The 12,600-nt window shown below is 44.9% G+C and overlaps 1 protein-coding gene across 1 annotated transcript in view; it reads left to right on the top strand.

The window, feature by feature from the left end:
* The first annotated feature begins 316 nt into the window (after positions 1 to 316).
* Positions 317 to 12,600, top strand: part of LOC134936112 (zinc finger protein 268-like) — a 90,826-nt gene continuing 78,542 nt past the window's right edge. The window contains exon 1 of the mRNA XM_063931024.1: positions 317 to 1,684. Within this exon, the coding sequence (XP_063787094.1) occupies positions 459 to 1,684 (1,226 nt within the window). The 5' untranslated portion in view covers positions 317 to 458. The remainder of the gene's footprint in view (positions 1,685 to 12,600) is intronic.

The raw sequence follows: 12,600 nt of genomic DNA on the forward strand, positions 1-12,600 counted from the left end.
AACCACGATAAACCCTATGGAGACTTATCGATAATAACTTATCGCCGCTAACAGGATACCAAATGATTGCATTTGTGATAAGTTATCAATATACTGCGGCTAATTGGATACTTCCTAACTATCATTCTCTGTACTGCACATCCGATTGGAAATGGGAGCCCAGCAATTAGGCAACATACATAAAGATACATCATGTTCCTTATACAATATAACACTGCAACTGATTACAATGGTGATCTTCAGGCTATTAAATAACATTTTTTTTGTTTTGTTTTTTTATAGGTAACTTAAGGAGCTGGAGTCCAACTATTAATAGAAGACAAGGCAGCAGAAAGAGACGATGTGGAAATTAATCTTGTTTCCTGCTCTATCCAACTAAAGATATAATTTCTTCTTAAGCTACTGAAGGGTTCAAAGAAACTATTTTAATTTTTTGGATAGAAGTTTTTAACTTATACATGATGAGTCTCACAGGAGAGAGACCACATCTGTGCTCTGAGTGTGACAGAAGCTTTACACATAAATCATATCTTATCATACATCAGAGGAGTCACACAGGAGAGAAACCATTTATATGTTCTGAATGCAGCAAGTGTTTTTCCCATAAGTCATCTCTTGTTATTCATCAGAGGAGTCACACAGGAGAAAAACTATTTACATGTTCTGAATGTAGGAAGTGTTTTTCCCGGAAGTCATCTCTTGTTAGACATCAGAGAAGTCACACAGGAGAAAAACCATTTACATGTTCTGAATGTAGGAAGTGTTTTTCCCAGAAGTCAGAGCTTGTTATACATCTGAGGATTCACACAGGAGAGAAACCATTTGAATGTTCTGAATGTAGAAAGTGCTTTTCCCAGAAGTCATTTCTTGTTATACATCAGAGGAGTCACACAGGAGAGAAACCATTTATATGTTCTGAATGTAGCAAGTGTTTTTCCCAGAAGTCATTTCTTGTTATACATCAGAGGAATCACACAGGAGAAAAACCATTTACATGTTCTGAATGCAGCAAGTGTTTTTCCCGGAAGTCACTTCATATTATACATCAGAGGATTCACACAGAAAAGAAACCATTTGGATGTTCTGAATGTAGCAAGTGTTTTTCCTATAAGTCATCTCTTGTTATTCATCAGAGGAGTCACACAGGAGAGAAACCATTTACATGTTCTGAGTGCAGCAAGTGTTTTTCCCGGAAGTCACTTCTTATTATACATCAGAGGATTCACACAGGGGAGAAACCATTTACATGTTCTGAATGTAGGAAGTGTTTTTCCCAGAAGTCAGAGCTTGTTAGACATCAGAGGAGTCACACAGGAGAGAAACCATTTACATGTTCTGAATGTGGGACGTGTTTTTTCCAGAAGTCAGAGCTTGTTATACATCAGAGGAGTCACACAGGAGAGAAACCATTTACATGTTCTGAGTGCAGCAAATGTTTTTCCCATAAGTCACATCTTGTTATACATCAGAGGAGTCACACAGGAGAGAAACCATTTACATGTTCTGAATGTAGGAAGTGTTTTTCCCAGAAGTCAGAGCTTGTTAGTCATCAGAGGAGTCACACAGGAGAGAAACCATTTTCATGTTCTGAATGTAGGAAGTGTTTTCCCCAGAAGTCAGTGCTTGTTATACATCAGAGGATTCACACAGGAGAGAAACCATTTTCATGTTCTGAATGCAGCAAGTGTTTTTCCCAGAAGTCAAATCTTATTATACATCAGAGGAGTCACACAGGAGAGAAACCATTTACATGTTCTGAGTGCAGCAAATGTTTTACTAGTAAGAGAGCACTCAGTAATCACATGCGGAGTCACTCTGAGGGCCTGAATGCAGCTTGTGTATCATAAGTAATGTAACTAATCACAACAATATGAATTCAATGGAGCCAATATTTATTTTCTGAATGTGGTGAGTGTTTTATATAAATGACTCTTGATAAAGACAGGAGAGGTCAGACAAGTGGACCTGGGAAGGTCTCTGTGTTAGGAACTAGAGCTGCATTATAACATTAGCCAATGACCGTGGGACTGCCATTACTGAGCTCTGTAATATACAGCTGTTCTGCTCATGCAGGTGCTGGGACTAGTAGAGAGTTCCAGCAGCTCCTCTCAGTACTGGGATTCCTTCTCTGACCAGCAGGGCTATGAGTACTGGGTATTTCTACAGGAACAATGTATGCTGTTCTGTTTCACCATATGGGTTATATTTACTAAATATCAGTTTTTCTAAGCCACTGATTCTCGCTGTCTATGATCGCTGGATGATAAAGGGCAGTAATAATACATGTAAATTCAGGCTTGTTTTGCTTGTATTTCTATTGCCCTTTAAATCCAGCACACAAATGGAGTGAAAATCCGTGGCTTTCAAAATAACTGTGTAGTAAGTTAGTAACTACAGTATACCCGCTACAGGTCTTTCCTCTGGTCTCTTATACCTCCGTATTATTTCTCTAATACCTTTTATATTACTACTATTACTGTTTAGTAAAATGGTGCAAGTAAAACACCGGTCATCTGTATCCCATAGCAACCAAATGATAACACTTGTTTGTTTGCTGGCACTAATAGCTGATATCTGGTTGCTATGGGTTACAACACATGCTTGCTTTCCATATCACATAATTAAATAAGTCCCAAGTTGTGCGTATTGGGCCTAATTCAGATCTGATCGCAGCAGCAAAATTGTTAGATAATGGGCAAAACTATGTGCACTGCAGGGGGGGCAGATATAACATGTGTAGAGAGAGTTAGATTTGGGTGGGTTAATTGTTTCTGTGCAGGGTAAATACTGGCTGCTTTATTTTTACTCTGCAATATTAATTTCAGTTTGAACACACCCCACCCAAATCTAACTCCCCCTGCACATGTTATATCTGCCCCCCCCCCCCCCCCCCCCCCATGCACATGGTTGTGTCCATTAGATAACAATTTTGCTGCTGCGATCAGATCTGATTTAGGGCTCCTGTGTACCAGGATAATAGTAAAGTTCCTTCACAATAAATGAAACTAGTATGACAGTAATAATATACACAATACTAACTTTGACATAGGGGGTCATTCACACCTGAACGCAGCTGTGCATCTGTACGCAGCGGCTGCATTTGGGTGGTCTGCGCACATGCACTGGCCGCAGTGCATGTGTGACCCTTATCGTGGCTGCATCTATGAAGGATGTGGCCACAAGATGATTGGGGGTGGGGTGCGGTGGACCCAACAAGGGCATGCCGTGACTGTTTTCGGTGCGTGATGTCCCATGCAGCAGCTCCATTTATAAAAAATGGCGGCTGACCGTCTGACTGCGCAGACAGGCTCCGCTGCTAGGGGTCAACATTAGTTTGATGCGTCCACAATCTAATTGCAGATGCATCAGGAGGCAGACCATCACACATACCGGGCAGCCTTGTCCTGTGCTGGGCGGCTCCCAGCATGTGAGGAGATAGACGCAGATCTGGCTGCATATATCTCTGAATCAGGTCCATAGTACTCAGTGATGTAACGCAGACAGATCTGTCCTGTATGTAGACTGAAGGACCATGTACAAATAATGGGCCGGATGTAATGGGCTGCGAGACGGCCGGAGCTCCGAGACTGGTTTTGCCTTGTAAACATTTGCTGCTTTAAAAAAAAACATTTCAAGTTCGGCCGGATCTGAGCTCTGGCCGTCTCCAATCCATTACATCCGGCCTCATATCTGTAATAACCATACATGTTACTAGCAGTTGTCCCCATAACACTCATTGAATAAAATTATTTCATCAGTATTTAATACTTTTGTACATTCCTCTTCTACATTTTAGAAGAGAGACCCAGGAGAGATACTTAGGTGATCATGTAACAATGACTATCTGGCACCTCAAAGAATAATTTTATCATTTTCTCTTACGTCCTAGAGGATGCTGGGGTCCACATTAGTACAATGGGGAATAGACGGGTCCCTTGGGAGCCATGGGCACTTTAATAGTTTAAGAGTGTGGGCTGGCTCCTCCCTCTATGCCCCACCTACCACACTCAGTTTAGAACATAGGTTCTCAAACTCGGTCTCAGGACCCCACACAGTGCATGTTTTGCAGGTAACCCAGCAGGTGCACAGGTGTATTAATTACTCACTGACACATTTTAAGAGGTCCACAGGGGGAGCTAATTATTTCACTTGCGATTCTGTGAGGAGACCTGCAAAACAGTGTGGGGTCCTGAGGACCGAGTTTGAGAACCTGTGGTTTAGAAAATGTTTCCGTTGGAGCCAGTCACAGCTAGGGGAGCTCCTAGGAGTTCTTTTTTTTTAGAATTAGGTACAGGCGACAGCCACCCTGCTTCGTGGGACTTAGGGAGGGAATAGGAACCAACCCTAGAGGTTAATGGCTCCTATCTCCGCTGACAGGACACTGAGCTCCTGACGGTGATGATCGCTAGCCCCCGAGGCAGCACTGCCGCTACCCCCTAACAGAGCCATAAGGTCGAGATGGTGAGTATGACGCCGGTGCCCCGATAAGCGGGTCACCGGCGAGAATGGTGGCACAAGGGTGGGAGTACAGCGGTGTAAGTCTGCGCTCCGGAGGGCTCAGAGGTACATGCGTACGGCGCTGTGAGGGGAGCCCTGGGCCAGTGCAATACCCTTTATGCTGGTCCCTATTGCTATCAGGGACTCTGTACTGCTGCTAGCCACCATTACCTCAGGCCAGTATAATCTCCAGAAGTGCAGAAAGACGTGCCATTACAGGGGGCGGAGCTTCTCTTCAAAGTGGATCCAGCACTCGCCAGCACCATTATCTCCCTGCAGATCACAGCTCAGAGACGCTGACAGGGAGCGCTGCCCCTCAACATAACTCCAGCTATCCTGTGCGGTACCAGAGGGTTACAGAGGGGGGAGAGTGTTTATTCACATTTTAGTACTGTGTAGTCTATTAAGTTTACTCAGTCAGCACCAGGCTTTTATTATATAACTGCCTACTGGGGCACTGTGTGTGCTGGCTCCTTAACTCTGTGTCTCGCTGACGGTACTTGGGGGAAACTGTGTCTTACATTTTCCTCTGTGTGTGTGTATATGTTTATATATCTCACATTACCATGTCTAGGGACTCTGTGTCTTGTGCTGCAGAGTGTGTATGGTCTCCAGAGGAGTCTATTCCATGTACTCAGGAATGCAATGTACTGTCTCAGCCTTCTGAATCTGAACCCCAGTGGGTGGCTTCTATTAAGGGAATGATATCCCAGATTTCATCTAGGATAGCTCATAATGAGACTGAAACAAAAAATCTGTAGAGGTTTTGTCATATTCTGCTCCCACTACCTCATCCAAATCCCCTGGTATATGCCCCCAAAAAGCATGCTCTTGCCCAGATATTGCAAGTCGGCACGGAAACCAACTCTAATACGGGAGTTGGTGATGGCGATATACTGGAGGGGAGGCATCCCTTGCTAAGGGGGTGCAACTCATAATTGAGGCCATTAGGGAAATTTTACACATTACTGACAAGGTACCTGAGCAGGTTGAGGAGGCTTACTTTACAGACAATAAGAAAGCCTCCCTTACCTTCCCTGCGTCTAAGGAATTAAACGCATTGTTTGGAAAATCCTGGGAAAACTCAGAGACAAAATTCCAGATACCAAAGAGGGTTCTCGTTGCTCCTCCTTTCCCTGAAGAGGACAGGAAAAACCCTCCTATATTAGAAGCTTCTGTATCTAGATTGTCTAAAAAGGTGGTTTTACCTGTCCCTGGGTCTACCACTTTGAAAGAGCTGGCAGACCGCAAGATTGAGACTATGGCCCTCATTCCGAGTCGTTCGCTCTGTATTTTTCATCGCATCGCAGTGAAAATCTGCTTAGTACGCATGCGCAATATTCGCACTGCGACTGCGCCAAGTAATTTTACAATGAAGATAGTATTTTTACTCACGGCTTTTTCTTCGCACCGGCAATCGTAGTGTGATTGACAGGAAATGGGTGTTACTGGGCGGAAACACAGCGTTTTAGGGGCGTGTGGATGAAAACGCTACCGTTTCCGGGAAAAACGCAGGAGTGGCTGGAGAAACGGGGGAGTGTCTGGGCGAACGCTGGGTGTGTTTGTGACGTCAAACCAGGAACGACAAGCACTGAACTGATCGCAGAAGCCGAGTAAGTGTGGAGCTACTCTGAAACTGCTAAGTAGTTTGTAATCGCAATATTGCGAATACATTGTTCGCAATTTTAAGAAGCTAAGATTCACTCCCAGTAGGCGGCGGCTTAGCGTGTGTAACTCTGCTAAAATCGCCTTGCGACCGATCAACTCGGAATGAGGGCCTATGCTCAAATCAATATACACAGCTTCAGGTATGGTGTTAAGGCCCACTATTGCCTGTGCATGGATTTCTAAATCAATAGTAAAGTGGTCAGGCACATTATTAGAGGATTTAGATTCTATGGATAGAAGTGAAATTAAAATGTTTTTGTGTCACATACAGGTTTCTGAAGGTTTCCTGGTGGAGGCCATGAAGGACCTGGGTCATCTGAATGCAAGGACGACTTCCATGGCTGTCTCGGCATGCAGGGGACTCTGACTGCACCAATGGTCTGCAGATGCGGAATCCAACAAAAGTTTGGAGATCCTACCCTTTGGGGTAAATCCAGAAAACCTACACCAGCAGGTTCCCAGGAACAGAAGCCTGGTTCTACTTCCTCTAAATCCTCAGCATGACAGTGGACCTCCCAGCCTGGAAATCGTGCAGGTGGGAGCACATCTAAGAAATTTCAGTCGGGTCTGGGTGTCCTCAGGCCTGGACCCATGGGTTCAAGATATTGTATCCCAGGGGTACAGACTGGAATTTCAAGAACTCCCACCTCACAGATTCTTCAAATCAGGCTTACCAGCTTTGCTGACAGAAAGCGCTATCCTACAGGAAGCCGTTCAAAATTTACAAAGGACAAATGTCATTGTCCCAGTTCCACCTTATCTGGAAAACAGGGGTTCAATCCTATTTGTAGTGCCGAAACCAGACGGTTCGGTCAGACCAATATTGAACCTGAAATCTTTAAACCCTTATTTGAGGGATTTCAAGTTCAAAATGGAATCTCGGAGATCGGTGATCTCAGGTCTGGAGGAGAGGGAATTCCTGATATCCCTAGATATCAAGGATGCATACCTCCATATTCCAATTTGGCCACCACACCAGGCTTATCTCATATTTGCACTGTTGGACTGTCACTATCAGTTCCAGGCACTGCCATTTGGCCTCTCCACTGCACCGATGGTGTTCACCAAGGTAATGGTAGAAATGATGTTACTCCTCCGCAAGCAGGGAGTATATCTGCTCGATCTTCTGATAAAGGTATCTTCGAGGGAGAAGTTGTTGCAGAACATTGCTCTCACAACTCAACTACTCCGGGTGGATGGATCCTGAATCTTCCAAAGTCACATTTGGAGCCAACAAGGAGATTGTCTTTTTTAGGGATGATCCTCGACACGGAAGCGCAGAGGGTGTTTCTACCAATGTAGAAAGCGTTGGTAATACAATCAATGGTCCAGGACGTCTTTAAGCCTGCCCGGGTATCGGTTCATCAGTGCATTTGCCTTCCGGGTTAGATGGTTGCCTACTGCGAGGCTTACAGTATGGTAGCTTAATTCCAAGAATCTTCCAGCTGGATCTCCTGGACAGGATCTCACCTGCACATGCACCAGAGGATAAATCTTTCGCCGAAAGCCAGAATTTCACTCCTATGGTGGCTACAAATGCCTCACCCTCTCAAGGGCTTCAGGTTTGGGATTAACCACGGATGCAAATCTCAGAGGTTGGGGCGCAGTCACCCAAGGGAAAAACTTCCAAGGAAGGTGGTCAAGTCTGGAATCCATACTTCTGATAAACATTCTGGAAGTAAGAGCCATGTACAACGACCTTCTACTAGCGGCACATCTTCTACAAGATCAGGCCATTCAGGTGCAGTCGGATATAATGACGGTGGCCTACATAAACCAACATGGTGGAACAAAGTGCAGAGCTGCAATGTCAGAGGTAACAAAGATCCTCCTCTGGGCAGAAATGCATGCGATGGAGCTGTCAGCGATCTTCATTCTGGGTGTGGACAACTGGGAACCGTACTTCCTCAGCAGACACAATCTCCATCCAGGAGAGTGTGGCCTCCACCCTGAGGTGTTTGCAGAGGTGACAAGTCTTTGGGGCGTACCTCAAATCGACATGATTGCCTCCTGCCTCAACAAGAAGCTTTGCAGGTACTGTTCCAGGTTTAGAGACCCACAGGCAGTGGAGGTGGACGCACTGGTGACTCCGTGGATATTCCAGTCAGTGTACGTGTCCCCTCCACTTCCGCTCATCCCAAGGATTCTCAAACTTATAAAAAGAACAAGAATTCAAGTGATCCTTCTTGCTCCAGATTGGCCAAGAAGAGCTTGGTACGCGGATCTTTTGGAGTTACTGCTTTAAGATCAGAGGCCTCTTCCTTTTTGAGAGGACCTTCTGCAACATGGGCCGTTCACTTATCAAGACTTGCCACGGCACGTTTGATGGCATGGAGGTTGAACACCAGATCTTAGCTCGGAATGGCATTTCGAATAAGTTTATTCCTACCCTGATACAGGCTAGGAAAGGAGCAACGTCTAAACATTACCATCGTATTTGGAAAAAGTATGTGTTTTGGTGTGAATCCAAGAAGTTTCCTATGGTGGAGTTTCAACTTGGGCGGTTTCTCCTCTTCCTGCAAGCAGGTGTGTATGTGGGTTTATGTTTGGGCTCCATAAAAGTCCAGATTTTGGCCTTGTCCATTTTCTTCAAGAAACAATTGGCTTCCCTCCTTGAGGTTGAGACTTTTTTGAAAGGGGTCCTGCACATCCAGGCTCCCTTTGTGCCTCCTACGGTACCTTGGTATTTTAATGTGGTGTTGCAGTTCCTGCAATTGGATTGGTTCGAGCCTTTACAGGAGGTTGAGGTCAAGTTTCTCACTTGGAAGGCAGTCACACTGCTGGCATTAGCATCTGCTAGACGTGTGTCTGAATTGGGGGCTTTGTCCTGCAAAAGCCCCTACTTAATTTTCCATGAAGTTGAGTTCAGGACGCGTGAACAGTTTTTTCCAAAGGTTGTGTCGGCTTTTCATATCAACCAACCTATTGTGGTGCCAGTGGCTACTGACTCCTCAATTACCTCAAAGTCTTTGGATGTTGTGAGGGATTTGAAGATGGATCAGGTTTACTATCCAGCATGCTTATTCTACGGCAGGCTTGCCATGTCCAAAATCTGTTAAGGCCCACTCTACTCGTAAATTGGGTTTTTCCTGTGCAGCTGCCCGGGGTGTCTCGGCGTTACAGCTTCGCCGAGCAGCTACTTGGTCAGGGCCGAACACGTTTGCTAATTTCTACAAGTTCGATACTTTGGCCTCTGAGGACCTTAAGTTTGGTCACTCAGTTCTGCAGGAGCCTCCACGCTCCCCCTCCCATACTGGGAGCTTTGGTACATCCCCATGGTACTAATGTGGACCCCAGCATCCTCTAGGACGTAAGAGAAGATTAGGATTTTAATTACCTACCGGTAAATCCTTTTCTTGTAGTCCGTAGAGGATGCTGGGCGCCCGCCCGGCTCTTCATTCTCCTGCAGTAGTTACTTGGTTCAGCACTGCCTTGTTACTTGGTTAAGTACTGTTGTTCAGCTGTGGCTGAATTATTCAAGCTGGCTAGCTTGTTTTGCCTTGTTATGTGTGCGCTGGTGTGAATCTCACCAATATCTGTGTATTTCCTTCTCTTAAAATATGTCCGTCTCCTCGGGCACAGTTTCTAGACTGAGTCTGGTACGAGGGGCATAGAGGGAGGAGCCAGCTCACACTTTTAAACTCTTAAAGTGCCCATGGCTCCCAAGGGACCTGTCTATACCCCATGGTACTAATGTGGACCCCAGCATCCTCTACGGACTATTAGAAAAAGATTTACAGTAGGTAATTAAAATCCTATTATTACTACTCAGCAAATAGATTATTTATGTAATTTTATAGCTGTGGGTGAAATATAAACACAGGGTCTTCCAGCCAATCAGTGATTGCTCTGTAGAAGGAATGATACTTCGTATTCCCTGCTTAGCTGCTGTCTTTCCTTGTCTCCTGTCCTCATGAGGAATAACTTGGAGTAAAACAATCCCCCTGCCGCACAGCTTAGCCAGTGTAGGTGGTTATTCAGTAAGGAGTGTAATCACGATCCTCTGTGCAGTTTCCTGATGGGGAACCGGCACATGTGCAGTACCCTTCTGGGCATGTGCAGAACAGGTCCTGCAATCGCATTGCATTAAGTGAACAAACCAGGCAGAGGCTGAAATTACTACTGCTGAAACTGGCATGTGAGGAGCCACCCAGAAAGGGTAAAAGACGCACACTGATTGCACTGATTTGCTCCCACATATTAGCATACACTGCTCTCCCAATCCGAGGAAAATGTTTACTCTGTATTAAATAGCAAATTTTCTGACTTTTTTGGAAATCTGTGTAATTGATAAACTGTCCATTCTCCCATGCAAATGTCCCTTGGGGCAGATTATACAGCTGTAGGTTTATTTGGACTTTCTCCTTTTATATGTGTTTTGCTGTATGTACTGTATATCCATACTCGCCTACTTTTGAAAACTAGAATCAGGAATATTACAGTAGGATGTGCAGCTCAAATCGCACCGCGCCACAGAGGGGGCGTGTCATACTCTGCCCAAAGGGCGTGTCCTTGATGAAATGCTTGTTGATGTGAGATATTTCTATATAACATTAGTAGCAATATCTTTAGGGAAGTTTTGCAAGTATTGAAACTAACATTGCTGCCTATAGTACGGGGTTTCTTGTTTGAAATATATATTCACTGTGATATTCTTTTCTTATCACTCAGCACAATACTCATGATAAATACAATATGCAATGAATTCCAAATGCAATTTTAGCTTGTGTGAATTAATCCCTAAATTATGATTTTTGTGTATTAAATATTTATTGTGAACACTGGATTGGCACCTTGTAAGCACTACCTATATTTATTGGATGTGCTGTTTTCCATACCATTACAGCATTAACAGAATCATTACTGACACCAGATACTCTAATGAACGAAATGTGTTTCACTACAGAAAGATTACTAACAATTCTTACCCTAACAGCAGCAGCAGCAGCACACTATGGATGAGTGCACACCAGTACAGATAAGAGGACCATGCTGTGTGTGATCATGTGCTGCTGTCGCTGTCTCCTGTCAGGGTTTCCCACGAGAGAGGATAATAGGAATTTAATACCTGCCGGTAATTCCTTTTCTCTTAGTCTGTAGGGGATATTGGGAAACATTTACCATGGGGTATAGATCGGGTCCATTGGAGCCTGGCACTTTAAGAAATCATTAGTGTGTGCTGGCTCCTCCCCTCTATGCCCCTCCTACAGATCCAGTCTAGGAAAACTGTGCCCAAGGAAACTGACATACTTTGAGAGTAGAATATATACATAAACAGCGTTGAGGTAACGAACCAGCACACAACAAAAGATAGCCGTGATACCCAAAATGAAGGATAGCAACGCTAACCAGAAAAAGGAACAGGGACAGCAACAACAGACCCAACCAAGAATTCCCAACCAGTAAGCAGGAACTACGAAGCACTGAGGTGGGCACCTAGTATCGCCTATGGACTACGAGAAAAGGAATTACTGGTAGGTATTAAATTCCTATTTTCTCTATCATCCTAGGGGATACTGGGAAACCTAGTTACCATGGGGAAGTCACAAAGCTCCCAGAACGGGTGAGAGAGTGCTGAGACCCCTGTAAAACCAAGCAACCAAACTGAAGGTCCTCAGTAGCCAAGGTATCGAACTTGTAGAACATGACAAAGGTGTTCGAACCCGATCAAGATGCAGCACGGCACAACTGCAAGGCCAAGACGCTTCAGGTAGCCGCCCAGGAAGAACCCACTGACCTAGTTTAGTGGGCCTGAATAGATCTCGGCAGCGGCAATTCCGTCAAAGAATAGGTCTGTTGAATAGTCAACCTGAGCCAACGAGCAATGGACTGCTTGTAAGCAGGACATAAAACCTTGGTAGCGTTGTAAAGGACAAAGAGAGAGTTGGACTTCCTCTGACGAGCTATTCTTTAGACATAAATCCGAACCATGTCCAAGGACTTTGGAGCAACTGATGTATTCGACATCACCGGAACCAATATTGGTTGATTAATGTGAAAAGCCGAAACCACCTTCAGCAAAAACTGTGGGCGAGTCCTGAGATCTGCCCTATCCTCATGAAATATTAAATAAGGGCTCTTACAGGATAAGGCCCCTAATTCAGACACATGCCTCGCAGGGGCCAGTGCCAGCAAGATGACAGTCTTCTAAGTAAGATATTTCAAAGCCACCCTGTGAAGAGGTTCAAACCAGTCCGATTGGAGAAAGGTCACTACCACATTGAGATCCCACAGGGCCGTGGGAGGAACAGAAGGCAGTTGAATGCAAAGAACACCCTTCAAGAATGTCTGTACCTCAGGAAGTACAGCCAGCTGTTTTTGGAAGAAGATGGAGAGAGCCGATATTGGAACATTGATGGAGCCTAGCCGTAGGCCAAATCCATACCTGCTTGGAGGAAGAGCAGAAACCGGCACAGTCGAAATTCCACAGCAGAA

The sequence above is a fragment of the Pseudophryne corroboree genome, chromosome 6 (genome assembly GCF_028390025.1).
Source record: "Pseudophryne corroboree isolate aPseCor3 chromosome 6, aPseCor3.hap2, whole genome shotgun sequence".
Taxonomy (NCBI): domain Eukaryota; kingdom Metazoa; phylum Chordata; class Amphibia; order Anura; family Myobatrachidae; genus Pseudophryne; species Pseudophryne corroboree.